The sequence below is a fragment of the Cryptotermes secundus genome, unplaced genomic scaffold, assembly GCF_002891405.2.
Source record: "Cryptotermes secundus unplaced genomic scaffold, Csec_1.0 scaffold194, whole genome shotgun sequence".
NCBI classification, from domain to species: domain Eukaryota; kingdom Metazoa; phylum Arthropoda; class Insecta; order Blattodea; family Kalotermitidae; genus Cryptotermes; species Cryptotermes secundus.
In genome coordinates, this window is record NW_019738957.1 from 392,166 (window position 1) to 407,561 (window position 15,396).

The 15,396-nt window shown below is 39.7% G+C and overlaps 1 protein-coding gene across 6 annotated transcripts in view; it reads right to left on the minus strand.

The window, feature by feature from the left end:
* Nucleotides 1–3,354: 3,354 nt before the first annotated feature.
* LOC111871375 overlaps nucleotides 3,355–15,396 on the minus strand; it is a 37,777-nt gene continuing 25,735 nt past the window's right edge. For 5 of the 6 annotated variants that reach the window (XM_023864447.2, XM_023864448.2, XM_023864449.2 and 2 more), the window contains 3 exons: nucleotides 13,100–13,267; nucleotides 6,429–10,644; nucleotides 3,355–4,584 (listed from right to left, as the gene is read on the minus strand). In XM_023864447.2, the coding sequence (XP_023720215.1) occupies nucleotides 3,572–4,584; nucleotides 6,429–10,644; nucleotides 13,100–13,267 (5,397 nt within the window). In that variant the 3' untranslated portion in view covers nucleotides 3,355–3,571. Of the gene's footprint in view, nucleotides 4,585–4,807; nucleotides 10,645–13,099; nucleotides 13,268–15,396 lie in introns of all 6 variants that reach the window. The other variant, XR_004513767.1, reaches the window with a different exon arrangement.

Sequence of the window (15,396 nt, forward strand, 5' to 3'; positions counted from 1 at the left end):
GCCAACTTTGGTGGATAGAGGGTGTCGCGTGGTCAGTGTAACGAATCCCCACGGCCGATAGGTTTGGTTTTCTAGACCGGAACCGCTATTTCCTTGAAATAGCTCCTCAACTAACGTCACGAGGCTGAGTGGACCCCGTCCCAGACCCATTACTTCTCAGAAAATCCGGTAACGCCGGGAATCAATAACGGACCTCTGACCACTAGGCAACAGAGGCAGTGTTGGCCGAAATGAACGCCAATAAGATGGGTAACCAAGAAAAGGCGGACGCAAATTTAAAGGAACTAAACGAAGACGTAAAAACCAACCAAGCCAAGACGGGAATAAATCTAAAGGAAATGAGAGAAGAAATCAAATCTAGCCAAGTGGAAATGAGATGGCGGACATGAAGGATGGTCGAAGAGATGATGTCGGGAAAAGTAACGACGGAGGTGTGTCTGGACAGCCAGGAACCAATTCCATGAAGAATGGAGGCCGTAGCGGAGCGGCAGAAGACTCCCAACGAAGAGGTCGTAATTCACTCCCTTAGGGCATGCCGAAAAGAGACGATGGAGGCACATCTGAAATGCGAGGAGACAATTGATCGCGCGACAGCCATGACGAAAACTATTCGAGAAAAGATGGGAGCGAAATCCGGAAGACACGGAATCCTAGTCGGCACATCAGGAGGTAATGAAATCGGTCAAAGGAAAAAGCGGCATAGGGGCCTGAAACTAGCTGCAGGGCGACGCGAAGTCAAAGGAACTGCCTGGAGGAGACTGTGGATCCCAGAGGAAGTTGGCCACCGCCTGCAGGAAGGTGTCCCGCCGTGCAGCAGTGGCACGGCGCAAGAGAAAAGTCTTCAGGAAAATTCGGACCCAGGGAAATCGTGGACAGCGGAATGAATTGGCAGCAGCCGGCAGGATGATGACCCACAGTACTAAAGTGCCACACTGCAGGGCAAAATCATGACATAAAGATGGCTAACAAATCCTTTGAGAACGCGGCACAGTTCAAATATTTTAGACCAGCAGTAACGAATCAAAACTTGATTCAGAAGGAAATTAAGAGAAGACAATCTTTTTTATTCTCATCAGATGTCTAAACACATAGAACTAGAATATACACAACTACAACTTTACCTGTGGTTCTGTATGGGCGTGAAACTTTGTCTCTGTCATTAAGGGAAATACAGGGTGGGGCGCAGAAACTTCCTTTTTGTGAAGACGCATTGTGAAGGGAGGGGAGGTCGCAGAAAAGTGGGGATAGGCTCGGCGAACGCAGCACTTGCGGAAGTTCCTGTCTAATACCCCTCAGTAGGAAACATGAGGTGGACGAGTGAGCAGCATGCGTTTGCTGTCGAAGCCTATTTTTCGAACAACCATTCCTACGCGACGGTGCAGCGTGCGTTCCGTACTCACTTCGGAATTTATCCCAGAGGTCCGGTTTCCTACTGGAAATCGATTGTTTTGTGGGTAGAGAACTTTAGGACAACCGGGAGTGTGGTGAAAAAAATCATCAGGACGACAATGGACCGTTACGACGCCAGAAAATGTGGAGGAAGTTCGACAGTCGATTTTGAGATCTCCAAGACGCTCCGCTCGCAAACATGCAGTCACCTTAGACATATCCAATCGTTCAATGCGCCAAATTCTTCACGAACATCTTCATTTCCATCCCTATAAGATGGTTGTGCAAAAATTGTAACGACGTGATTTCCAGAACCGAATAACGGCGTGCGGAATGTTATTGGAAACTTTACCACCTGACGCACTTGTTTTCTTTAGTGATGGGGCACATTTTCAACTATCCGGATATGTAAACAAGCAGAATATGCGGTATGTGGACGTGATTAAAAACTTTTTCGAACCAGCTCTTGAAGAAATACATCTAGAAAATGTCTGGTTCCAACAGGATGGTGCCACGGCCCACACAGCCAGAGCTTCGATGACAGTTTTGAGGGCATATTTCCCCGGACGGCTCATCTCGCTTCTAGGTGACATCCCGTGGGCAGTGCACTCACCTGATCTAACGCCCTGTGATTTTTCTTTATGGGGATACCTCAAGGCAGAGGTTTTTAAACATCGCCCCACAAACCTGCTCCGGCTGAAGAATGTTTTCTGCAGGAAGTAGCCCAAATTCCGGTGCACATTTTGGAAAGTGCAGAAGGAAACTTCAGAAAACGGTTGCATCAGTGCATAGAGAACGGTGGCCACCACCTTCAAGATATTTTTTTAAAGTATGTTCTTTCATTAGCTAAACATAATTTTCTCTATCAGCAATAATTTTTCTTTTATTTGCCTTCAAAAAAAAAAAAAAAAAAGGAAGTTTCTGCGCCCCACCTGTACATACACTGAGGGTGTTTGCGAACAGAAGTTTGAGAATATCTGGACCGAAGAGAGCTAAAGTGTCAAGAGGTTGGCGAAAACTACATAATGAGGAGCTTCACAACTAGTACTCTTCACCAAGTATAATTAAAATGATAAAGTCAAGGACAATGAGATGGGCAGAGCATGTAGCATGAACAGCAACGAAATGTGATGCATATAAGATATTGGTGGGAAAGCCAGAAGGAAAGAGACCACTAGGTAGACCAAGATGTCGGTGAGTGGATAATATTAAAATGGATCTTAGAGAGATAGGGTGGAGTGGTGTGGACCAAATTGATTTTGTGAATACGGGAATGAACTTACGGGTTCAATTAATTGCTGGGAAGTTCTTGAGTAACTGTACAATTGGTGGCTTCTCAAGAAGGGTTCAGTTCCATGAAGTTAGTTACATCATTAATATGGACACAGAAAAGTAACATAAACTAAATTTATAAACACTTCATGAGGCAAGGAGAGGAGACTACAGAACTACTAAGCAACAAGTTTGGGAAAAAGAAATTTTTAAGATTTTAATAATGGTTCATATTTACATAAAATATCCTAAAATAAAACAAGAAACAAACAAACCAGTTGGCAACAATATGATGATACTGACACACAATGTAAGGGAGAGAAGTCTGGAACAGCATGGTAAAACAAAGGATATAGGCATTAGATGGCAAGAGCAAATCTGGGCAATCATCAGTAATAGCTCATAATTAATTTTCAAGACCATCAGCTGCTCATGCCTGTCACAGATATTTATTAATGAAGCTGCCTGGAAAATACCGCCTCAAGTACTGCACAGAACATGAAAAGAACATCGTAAGATTACTTGTTCATCATTATAGCAATAATGTAACAGTTCTTATGTGCATTATTAGTTTGATGATGTTGATAATGGTGGTGATCAGAATCTTGCCCAGGATTTCATTTCGGGAATAGGAGATTGAAAAATAAATGAACTGTAACTACTTCTCACTGTCTTGATTAAAAGATCAAGTTATTTCTCAAATATACAAACTGTTTTATTATCATAGCATTCTTCTCTCCGAGGGAAGGGGCACAGAAAAGTGAGGCTGGAACTTTAAATATAAAGACATTTCTAATGTTGGGTTATATTATATTACAAATTTTAAGCATATAAATTGTAAACAAGCAAACATAAACAACTAAAAATGCCACAATGAAACATATCATGTATACTTTCTGTCCATACAGCCTTATATAGGATTTTCACATTTTGGTAAATGTAACATTACCCTTTCTAGAACACTCACCAAATCAATATACCTATTTTCTGTTTCATTTTCTACTGTTACATTTTCTGAGCCTTGCAAAACATTTGCCACTAAGTCCACCTGTGTAGTTACAGTTCGCTTTGGAATGCTTAACAGTTTCATAACTTGGTATAAAGCCTTCCAATCACTGTCACTATTTACAACATTAGCTCCTTCATCTAATGGAGTCTGTTTTAAGATTTCATTTGAACTGATTACCTTCACATCCTCAGAAGTAAATACACTGGCATTCAGTGAGTCCTTCCTCCTACAATTAGTTGTAACTTCTTCCAAACATTCTTTGTGTATATTCTTGTTCAAAGACCATAATGCATTCTGACGCTTTGCCAGATTATCAACATCTTGCTCTTCTACAAGGAGTGGAGATTGATGTGATGACTGTACATCAAACTTATATTCTTCGGTATCCTTGCTTCGTTGACTGGTATCAATGTCAGGATATTCTTCCACACTGATTTGATCATCACTGGATAATGCCAATAATGGACGACTGGAGACAAGAATTTTAAGATGTGGCGAGCAAATGAGTGGCGCACTTTCTAATGGGTTTGATGTTAATTTTGACAACTCATGAACAGCACTATTTACTGACTGGGTCTTTGGAAACTGGTTTGTATCCTTATATGTACAGTGGCTGGGCAATTGGGGCTGGAGCAGGTCTTCAGGAAGGTTTGCCGCTGAATCATGAGACTGGAGTTCTGACAGACAATCATTTGCCTCTCTTTCAAATGAATGGTAAGAGGAGACTGGTTTAATGAATGAGAAGGATTCAAATAATTGAGGAATAGAGTTTCCTGAGGATGGTAGTGAATTATCACTCGCTGAAACATCGTTTCTTACAGCTGAATGGCGTCTTGAATGGCCTGATTTTCTACTTTCCTTGGTCAACTCATTTCTATTTAGCTCAACTACAGCACATAATTTAAGCTTAGGATCTGAAATAAAGACATTAAAGAAATATTATACTCAATGAAAATATTACATATAAATCAATGTACACACAGCAAATCAATGTAGGACACATTTTTTTATGACAGAACTGATAGCAGTTTGTAAAAAAGGGAGAGAGAGATGATGCATTCAAAGACTAAAATTATACTACTACAGTCAATAATTTCGTGGATTGTGGTATGTTGCACCACATTACAAGATACTCACATACGCTTACACATATCTACATCCTCCCTCAAAACAGTTGCCACTGGCTGCTACGCAAGTCTGCCAACATTGGTATAACTGACGGGAACACTGCTGAAAGATATTTGCAGGAAGGTCCTGTACGGCTTCCGTTGTGGCAGTGATGATCTCAGCTGACTAAAACTGAGGCCAACATAGCGTTTCTTTCATGCAGGGAAAGAAAAAGAAATCACATTGTGTGAGATCAGGTGAGTATGGAGGATGTGGCAAAACGGTGACCTGCTGTTTTGCCAGCTCCTCTTGGACAAGCAGAGCAATGTGCAGGGGCACTGTCATGTAGCAACAGCCAGTTCTTCTTGCGCCAAAGCTCAGGACACTTATAACGAATTGAATTGCATAGACTGTGAAGGATCTCATTGTAGCGGTGCTTGATTACAATCAATCCTTGTGGGATGAATTCCATGTGAACAGTTCCAGATGAGTTGAAAAACAGTTTAAGCATTACCTTACTTTTCAAACTGTCCTGTATCAGTTTCTTATTTCTTGGTGATGATGGTGATTTCCAGGTGGCTGATTGTTGGTTCACTTGCGGATCATGCAGAAAACACCATGTTGCATCTCCTGTCATGATTTGGTTGAGAAAGGTCCCATTTTTGTCAGCACTATTGATCAGGTCACCACAAATGCTCATGCAATGTACATTGTGGAACATTGTGCTGGGTAACACAAGACATGTTTAGGTCATCAGACAAAATTCTGTGGCAACATGGCTCATTCCTGCTGCGATTCCATCTACTGTTTGGGATCAGCTGGCATGAACCAATGTTGCAACTTCTTAGATCTTGAGTTCAGTTCTGACCCTTCTTGGCCAACCGGTATGCTCATCATCTTCCAAACTGTCTCTTTCATGTGCAAAATGTTTGTGTTACTTAAACACAGCACTACATCCCAAGGCTTCTTCGCCATATGCTTGCTTGATCATCTGAAACATTTCACTAGTGGATTTGCCTAATTTTTGGCAGAACTTGACATCTGCCTGTTGCTCAAACTGTGACATTCTCGACTTCCACCACTCACAGACAACTACCATTCACAACAGTGACATTCTTTCTGAATACACCTCATGCATGCAACTGCTTCTTGCTGGGACGAGAGAAGAATTGACACGGCACCATCCCATGGGCCCATGTATCCACACAGTGCATAACAGAGCCACTATGCGGCCAATCTACAAAATTATTGACTGTACTACGTAGTATCAAGCACAGCGAACATCATCCATTCAAATAACGAACCATTCGGTATAACAAACTTTGGTGTTGAAATGAAGTGAATATACAAATATGATAGAATCTGGAGAACATAATGAACAACAGCAAAATGTCTTTTCACACATTTATTCTAGAAAACTTTTAAATAAATGTAAACGGGCTCGTTTTTAAGATACTTCCACTCCCAAAGTATGAAGTATGTAGAATATGCATGAGCCATTACTCTCTCCAGCTTCTAAATGCCGCACGATATTCAGAATACAAAAGGCTGAGACAGTGTCTCTGAAATAACAGTGCAAATGGTTGCTCCAGTCCATGTAAACTGTATAGGCAATATATAGATGTTAATCTGAACAAAACCAACCACTTACCATTCAGGAGGGCAGACGCCTCCAAACGTAAATTCTGATGGATATCACTCAACATATGGCAGTTCCTTTTGTTGAATACTCGCCATTTACACCTTCTATGGTGAACAGGCTCATCCGGTATGGCTGATTTCATATACTTACAAATGTTTTCATTTTTTATATTATTAGAGAGAATTTTATCTGATGTCACTTTTGTAACTTCTGAGGTATCAAATTCAAGACCTTGAGGATTTGATGTTGATGGGTCTAAACACCTTGTATGTTTTGATGATGGATGTGCTATCAACCTATCACAATTTTTGACAGGTGTTGTAGGAGAATCTTCCAATATTTCGTTGTTGCTTAATTTGATAACACTTTCAGATGTCTGAAATTGTTTCAGAGTAATACTTTTATAAACTACTGATGTTTTAGATGATTTTGGAACAGGCCTGTTTTTATCTGATACAAAGTTTTCAACATTATCATTTCTTCTTGATCTGATCCCATGTATATGATCCAGTAATTTGGAAGTACTTACATCGACAGTCGATTCTGTCTCGTGTGTTTTAACGTCTTTGGCTTTTATAACAGAGGAAATATCACAGTGATTTGGTGTACCTTGTGGCTGGCTCTGCAAATCTTTGAGTTGAGATAAATCCAGTTCTCTGTCTAAAGGAACTGGTGGTCCCAATGTCTTTACAATACAAGGTCTTTCAGGTTCACTACCAAGGTTGAATTTCTTGGTTTCAGTTCTACTAGCTTGATCGTCCCATGCATTTTCTGCTGGTGCACTATTTAATGTTACTGAGCTTTCATTTAGTGGCTGAGATTTTGTGTTAACATTTAACCCTGATGATGCTAGATGTTCAAGAACTGATGAGTTCACACTTATGACTGGCAAGTTCTCTTTATTTCCAGAGGGTGAAATAGGTCCTACATGAGGCATCATTTCTGATTCTGATGATGAAGTTACTGACATCTGTTTCTCATTAGATTTAGGCTTTCTTGGAAATATATCATTTTCTGAAATGTGTCCTGATACCTGTATAAGTGACATAGCCATTAAATCTTTTTGTACTGAAGGAACTTCAACATCATTTGAGGATTTGTTTCTTGGGTGTGACATTGCAACTAAAGACAATGAGTTTGGAAGAGGGTTGATTGTGTCTTGCTCCTTTAATTTCACCAACACAGCTCTGCCTGATTTGTCTACTGCAGTTACAGGGAATTTTGTTTCACTTCTTATACATGCTGCTGTTTCATGAAGTACACATTTTTCCACCTGCTTATCACTTTCTTCTTTGCATCCTGTTTTAAGCAAAGACAACCTTGTCTGAACCACAGATTTGTCAGCTTCTTCAGATCCTTCTCCAACAAAATGTACTACCTTCTTACATTTTATTTCATGTAATGATGCAGATATTTCATCATTCTCTACTTTACGTACAACTGATCCTATGTCTTCACCCACCATTTCAGTCGTTAGAGCTGCTAGCTTTATGCATTCCTTTTCGTGCATACAAGTTTCTACTTTTGACAATGAAACAGATTCTTCTTTATTTTCTATTTTAGGTACAGCCATATCCTTATTGTCTTCTTCAGCAACAAATGTTTCTGCCTTCAGCAACAAAGTAGATCCTTCATTACCTCCTAATTTAGGCACTGATATTTTGTTATTGTCTATTAAAGGAATACACGCTACAATTTTTTTACTACCTTCTGATTTTATACAATTTTCTCCAGAAAAAAACGTTGCTGCTTTGGACAATGAGGGGTTTGCTTGGCCTACTAATTCAGGTACAACTGTTCCTTCACTTTTTCTTCCCATTTCTGTGTTCATTGCTTCAGACACCTGTGCTACTATGGACGATATTATTTCTGCTTCATTCCCCTTTTCTGTCAATGATATTGTACTTTCTTTACTAACAATTTTGCATGTATTTTCCAATATTTCTGTTCTTCCTGTTTCAGTGACTGTCCCTACACTATGATCTTCTGATGTAGATTCAATACCTGTGCACAATGAAGCACATTTCTCTTTGCCTCCTAATTTACACATGGCTTTGCATTTCAGTTCAGACATACATATTTCTTTGTTCCTTTTCTTAACCATTAACGATGGCTGTAAATTTTTTCCCATTGGATCAAATTCTGTACCTTCTATTTCATGTACATCTTCCCCTTTATTTCCTGCTTTTGAAATGATTGTTGCCATTTTTTTATTTCCTACCACAGACTCTGCTATACTTCCTTTTCCATAAAGAATGGTGGCTTTTTCTCCATTTTCTCTCCTGCAAGCTGCTACTTCTGTACTTTCCACTTGTGGCACTGCAGTGGAATTTTCAGTTAACAATGCTGATGCTTTCTTACTCCTACTTACAGGAAATGTTTTTCTCTTATTTCCAAGCTCAATTTCTGAACAGTCTCCTCCTGCATACCCTTTATCAGATTTACGACAACTCTCCCTTACTTCTCTGTTCTTATTGTCTGCAGATACTCTTGGTTTTTCAGTGATTGCGTTTTCATGGCTATCTTGTAACAGTTCTGGTTGAGTTGCATCACCATTAGACTTCATGGACGTATTGCAGTCAGTCTGTTCCATTAAAGTGCAATGGATCAAAGTGTCAGCGGAATTCACTGTACCACAACTTCCAGTCATACTAGTGAATGATGAATTTGTCTCTACATCTTGCCGTGTTTTGGACACCCTAACAGGAATGGACTGGCATACATCATCAGATAACTGATTCTTTATATAATCTGCTGATAAAACTGGCAACACACTTCTTGTCGTGGAGGTAAAAGGATCTGCTTCTGATACAAAGGCACCACTTTCACAAATAAAAATATCTTTGGAAGCTGTTTTAAACTTCTCATCAGATGAATTTGTGGACTGTATTCTTAAAGATTTACCCACCATCTGATGTCTAACTGTACATTTATCCACATGAACGTTATTAAATTGAGCCTGTTTCAATTTTTTCACTCTACTCTGTTGGACAGATGCAGATGATTCATGCTTTGAACATTCAGTTTGCTTTGATGATATAAATTTTGTATTAATTTCATTAGTCTGGAAATGAGAAAATTTGCTTAGATTCTTTCGAGGCAGAAGATTCAGTACTACTGGTTTATATTCTCTATGTTTATTAAACGAATAGGACTGAATATGTTGTGTTTTAATTTCATTAGTTTCTCTGGAAATTATTTCACTTCTTATGTCTTCGAGGCTATTTGGAAGTGAATCTGTACTGCTGAACATTTTACAGTCGGCATCAGACTCACCCAGTGGAGAGTTCTTATTATTTATGGTAGTGCATGACAAGACAGATGGTGGTACAGTTTTCAACATGTGTCCTGAAGTAGGTTCATGACTATCTGAAGCAAATGAAGGTACTTGGGACTGGTTAGAGCAAGTTAAACTATTCATTTTTCTTTCCTCCAAATCTGGTTCCAAATCTGTGAGCAGTTCACATGACACTGATTTATTCCAAACACTCTGCAAATATTTATCTTCTCTTTGTTCACGAGTTTTTGATAGAATTTGTAAGTTCTGTTCTGAACTTATGTTCTCCACAACTACAACTTCTGCATCTAGTTCCAGCTTTTTAACATCACTTTTAGACGTTTCATATGTCTCAATTTTGCTTGGGGGTCCTACAGCTGATTTTCCTTTATTTGGATTTTCTGACATTCTGTCTTCTTTTGCAGGACTTTGAAGAGCTCTAGCTATAATTTTCAAGACACTAGAAGAAGGCTTATTCCTTTTAACTTCAGGAAGAAGATACCTGAGATTTGACTGGAGTCTGGTAGTAAGCGGAGATAGACTGCTCTTCCCTACATGTTTTAAATTACTTGTTATAGGAAGAGTGTGGCCTGAATTTCCTTCTGCCAAGTCTTTATCTGAGGAAGAATCAAATTCAACAGGGGCTGGTGGTGGTGGATGGTCTTCAGCTGGTAAGGGTGGAGGTAAAAATTCATCTTCTAGATTTAGATGGAAATATGAAGGTGGAGATGATGGTGGTGGTGGTGGCGGTGGTGGTGGTGGAGGCAGCGGCGGCGGCAGTGGTGGGAAAGCATTTGGAAAACATAATTGAGACTGATCAAAATTTGTTTGTGCAGAGTGGTAGTAGTATCCTTCCTGGTGGGAACTACTCATCTGGTTGTAATTTCCATACATCTGATGGACTGATGTTGAAACTATATATGAAGATTCAGCGTCTGGATATCTCCCCTGGAATGACAAAGTGAAGTGATTTTGAATATGGTTTTATACACTGGGAGGGGTAAAGGGTTAAAGCTATCCTTGTAATAGGCTGTGGAGGCCCATAGTGTTGTGAAACCTCAGGGCTCCCACATTTTCTAGACAAATGACTCACAGATGGAGGTTAGGTTTTCAACCTTATATGATGGCTGCCCTTTAGCCCCAGGAAGATTCCTGGTACTCATTTCTATTAGAGGCTGAGCCGAACCCAGTGCTGTAAGGATTAGGTCAAATGACCTCATCAGGAATCAAACCCACACCCTTCTGGCTTGTAGCATAATGCCTCAACCATGTATGCTATCACATGCCCTAAAACAAATATACCAAGCATACAAATTGATACACAGAGTGAATTACGGATCTGAGTTTTTATACCACCAAGTAACATTCTGCTCAATGCTGGAACACTGATACGCATGTGCCCATTCCAATCTTCTGTCATATTATAATCAACGTACAAGGGTAAGTCAATAAGTAAGTTACAAATCGATATAGAACTTTAATAAATAAGAGTATTGATTTGAAAAATGCTTTTATTTCTCGACATAATCTCCCTGTACATTGAGGCACTTGTCCCATGATTTCACAAGCCCCTGAAAACCAGCAGCAGAAAATTCTTTGGGCTGTTGTCGGAACCAGGCGGTGACTTCCGCTTCATTGTCGGGAAAATGTTCAACCAAAAGATGATGTTTAAGAGGGCAAAACAAATGGAAGTTGCTTGGAGCAAGGTTGGGGCTATATGGAGGATGCTCGAGGACTTCCCCACTTGAAATTTCTCAGCGTCTCATTTGTCCTGTAGTCAGTATGGGGACGCACGTTGACATGCAAGAGCAACACACCTTTGGTGAGGAGTCCTGGTCGCTTCCATTGAATGGCCTTACAAAGAAGTTTCCTGAGGATGTTACAGTAGGAGTTAGCATTTATGTAAATGCTGACTACTACTGTAACATCCTCAGGAAGTAAATGTTCCCTGTAAAGGGAAGTCACCGCCTGGTTCTGACAGCAGCCCAAAGAATTTTATGATGCTGGTTTTCAGGGGCTTGTGAAATCATGGGAAAAGTGCCTCAATGTACAGGGAGATATACTGAGAAATAAAAGCATTTTTCAAATCAGTAATCTTATTTGTTTAAGTTCTATATCCACTTGTAACTTACTTATTGACTTACCTACGTACTATTTACAATATGCCAGGAGGCAAAAAATGCAAATAAACTGTAGAAGAAATTCAGGTTCCATAAACTTCGGAATTAGTGGGTCAATTCACTACTACGCATAAAAGCAAAGATTCTTACCTTCTTTCTATCCTCACTGATCTGCAAAAAACTGTATCCACATTAAGCATGGTTACATATTTTAACTAGTATACTAATACAATCACATTTACACCATGTCCGTAATCCTTTGCAGTTCAGTGCTAAGATTCAGTAAGCCCTCTGTGAGTCCATTTAATACGATCTTTCTCTTATCATACTCACTAGTTTCAAACCTATTCATCAACTGTGTACCAAATTTGAATCCTTACCATAGGTCCTCACAGCCTGAATTAAATGATATTTAATTAACTCTGTGTCACCTTCTCTAAAAATGTAAATTTCTTCAAAACTGTCAATAATAAAACATGAAATAAAAAGTATCTTAAACAAACGAAACAAATATCATGGCACTGTGCAAGTTTCGTATTTATAGCTTGTTTATGAAAGGGGTTTGGGTATGAAAATATTATAAGATAACCATGGCCACTAGGTCAACCTTCTTCCTGGTCCCAGAAATAAGTAAAAAGCTCATATCATCTGTGACTAATTATCTTCCCTCTCCTCCAATACAGCCTGCCACTACCAGAACTTTGTTCACTTCTACACTGAAGATAGAGGCAGTATTTTCCTCTGAATCATCGTTTACCCACCTATCATACTGCATGATGTCATGACACTGAAGGTTACAACATGAATGCACCTGAAACTGTTTTATGTTTGTTTGTAATTCAATGATGGCCAGGATTCAGATATCACTGTATCAAAAGACCTTGGGGGGGGGGGGGGGTTAAGGATGGCCAGACACAGTGCATACTTTTTCCACATTTCACCTCTGACAAAGGTGAAACACCATGCTCCACCATGATGCTGCACAAACTGGTTCAAGTGCCAAATGTTGCTAACTTGCATCTTGGAGGTGCCTGGTTTGAATCTCGTCCAGAACCTCGACTACCCTAAATGTGGTTTTTCTCAGTCCCTCTAGGTGAATACTGGGTATTCCTTTTGTGTAGCTTGAGTTTTACATAATTTTGTGTGAATATGCATAGTAATTGAAAAAAAATTGGTGGTGCAAAACACATCTCAGTGAGCAATAAGTGTGCAAGTACAGTGCCAATGTCAACATGGTACAGGAAGTGAAATACAAATGCTGAGTGTAATAAAACAAAACTTACCTGAAAGTACATATTCTGATATGGCTGTTGCTGATATATCTGATTATTCTGGTATGTTGGGGTAGCGTAAGGTAGGGCGGATGGCACTTCATACTTGCCGTGTGAAGCACAGTGATAAACATTGTGAGCTGGTGCAATATCTCCCCCTTGTGTTGGTGCATAAGCAGCCTGCTCCAAATAAAATAGATATTCACACAGTCATCATGATGTAGAATATAATACAACACAATGCATACATTTACAGTGAATTGTCAAAAGTGGCCTCATTAAGCTGTATATTGCTGCATACTACAAAAAATCCATTCATGGTGATGACTCTTGTCAACAGCTCTGGTAGTTCTGACATTAGCAGTAGACTGACTGGTTACAGGCTGAACCATCAACGTTCAATTCACAACAGGGGCAAGATTTTTTTCTCTACTACAAGGCTGAAGACTAGGCCCGCCAGTCTACTGTCTAATGTTAATAAGGCCTCCTTCCACAGAAGTAAACAAGCTGGGAGTGACAGGATGATCACATTAACCTAAATTTAATGTATGTTGAACTCTACAGCCTTTATGTCTCCACAACATAACAACATAATGCTGAGAAGCAACTTTATCTCTTATTCATGTCTTTGTCCTCATACGAGGTCTGACAACAAAGTTTGCTAACTCACCACCCATGTGCTTGCAATGCACAGAAACCTCAGTGTGGTTTGATGACGTCGGCACATCAGCGTTTCACAGCTGTGCTGTTGTTGATCTATGGCAGTCTCTTTCTGAGTGGCATCTATTATTGTCTGAGCGTGTTTTGGTGTGCCGTCACGAGAATGTCGGAATTTGAATTAGAGCAATGAATTAACATTAAATTTCTTCTTAATTTGGAAAGAGGGGAAGCGAAATCAGAGATATGTTAATGAAAATTTACGGGGATAATGCTATGAAGTGGGTGACACGTTCTTCTAAGGGAAGAGAAAGTGTAACTGACGAAGAGAGATCAGGATGGCCAGAAATGAGTAGAACTGAAGAAAACATTGCGAAAGTTCATCAATTTGAGCATGAAAATCGTTGGCTGACTGTCAGGAGCATAGCAGAGTAAGTAAACATCGACAGAGAAACAGTTAGGAAAGTCCTAACTGAAAGTACTGACATGAGGAAAGTGTGTGTAAAAATGGTCCCAAAGGAGCTCACCAAAGAACAAAAGCAAATAAGAGTCGAAATTTGCCAAGACCTTTCGGAGAGGCAAGATGACATTTTGGGCCATGTCATCACAGGTGATGAAACATGGGTCTATCAACACGACCCTGAAATTAAGTGGCAAAATTCACAATGGAAGGCTATGAATTCCCCATGATCAAAATAGTTCCGTCAGTCCAAATCAAGAGTCAAAACAATGTTGTTAACTCTTTTTTGACATTAGAGGGATTATTCATTACAGTTTTGTATCACTTGGACAAACAGTCAACCAAGTTTACTATTTTGAAGTACTGAAAAGGCTGCATGAAAGAGTTAGACGGAAACAGCCTGAACTTTTTTCCAACAACTCATGGAACTTGCATCATGACAATGCACCTGCTCACATGGCACTGTCTGTGAGAGAGTTTTTAGCTAGTAAACAAATAACTGTGCTGGAACACCCTCCCTATTCATCAGATCTAGCATCCAATGACATTTTTCTATTCCCGAAGATAAAGGAAATGTAGAAAGGAAGACATTTTGATGACACTGATGACATCAGGAGTAACACGATGGCAGCTCTGAAGGTCATTTCACAAAACCAGTTCCAAAATTGTTTTGAAGGGTGGGCTATGTGCTGGCATTGGTGCATAGCTTCCCAAGGGGAATACTTTGAAGGCAACAACAGTGATATACAGCAATAAGGCATATAGCACTTTTACCGTGATGAGTTCACGAAATTTCTTGTCAGACCATTACATATTTCATAACACAAAATAATTTCCTAATTGCTTCCATGTTACCAGGGTATTCCTTAAGCAAGTAAAAATTAACACGTTCAAGAAATTCTCTCTTGTTGTGGAAATAAAACATTTAGGTTCAACTGTACCCCCAGACCATATCTGGAAGCAGTTCATATTTTCAGAATTCTTAAAATCAATTTCAATTATGAAGAAAGCAGTCTTCTGGGATGTGGCACCGTGTACATGTGGCATTAACTGACATTTTGGAGGAATGTATCGCCTCCATCTTCAGGATAGAAGGAAACATAAGAAATCCGCAAACAAAGAGACCGCGAGAACTGGTACAAGCATACGAAATGTCGGTTAACACATGTACATGGTGCCACATCCCAGAAGA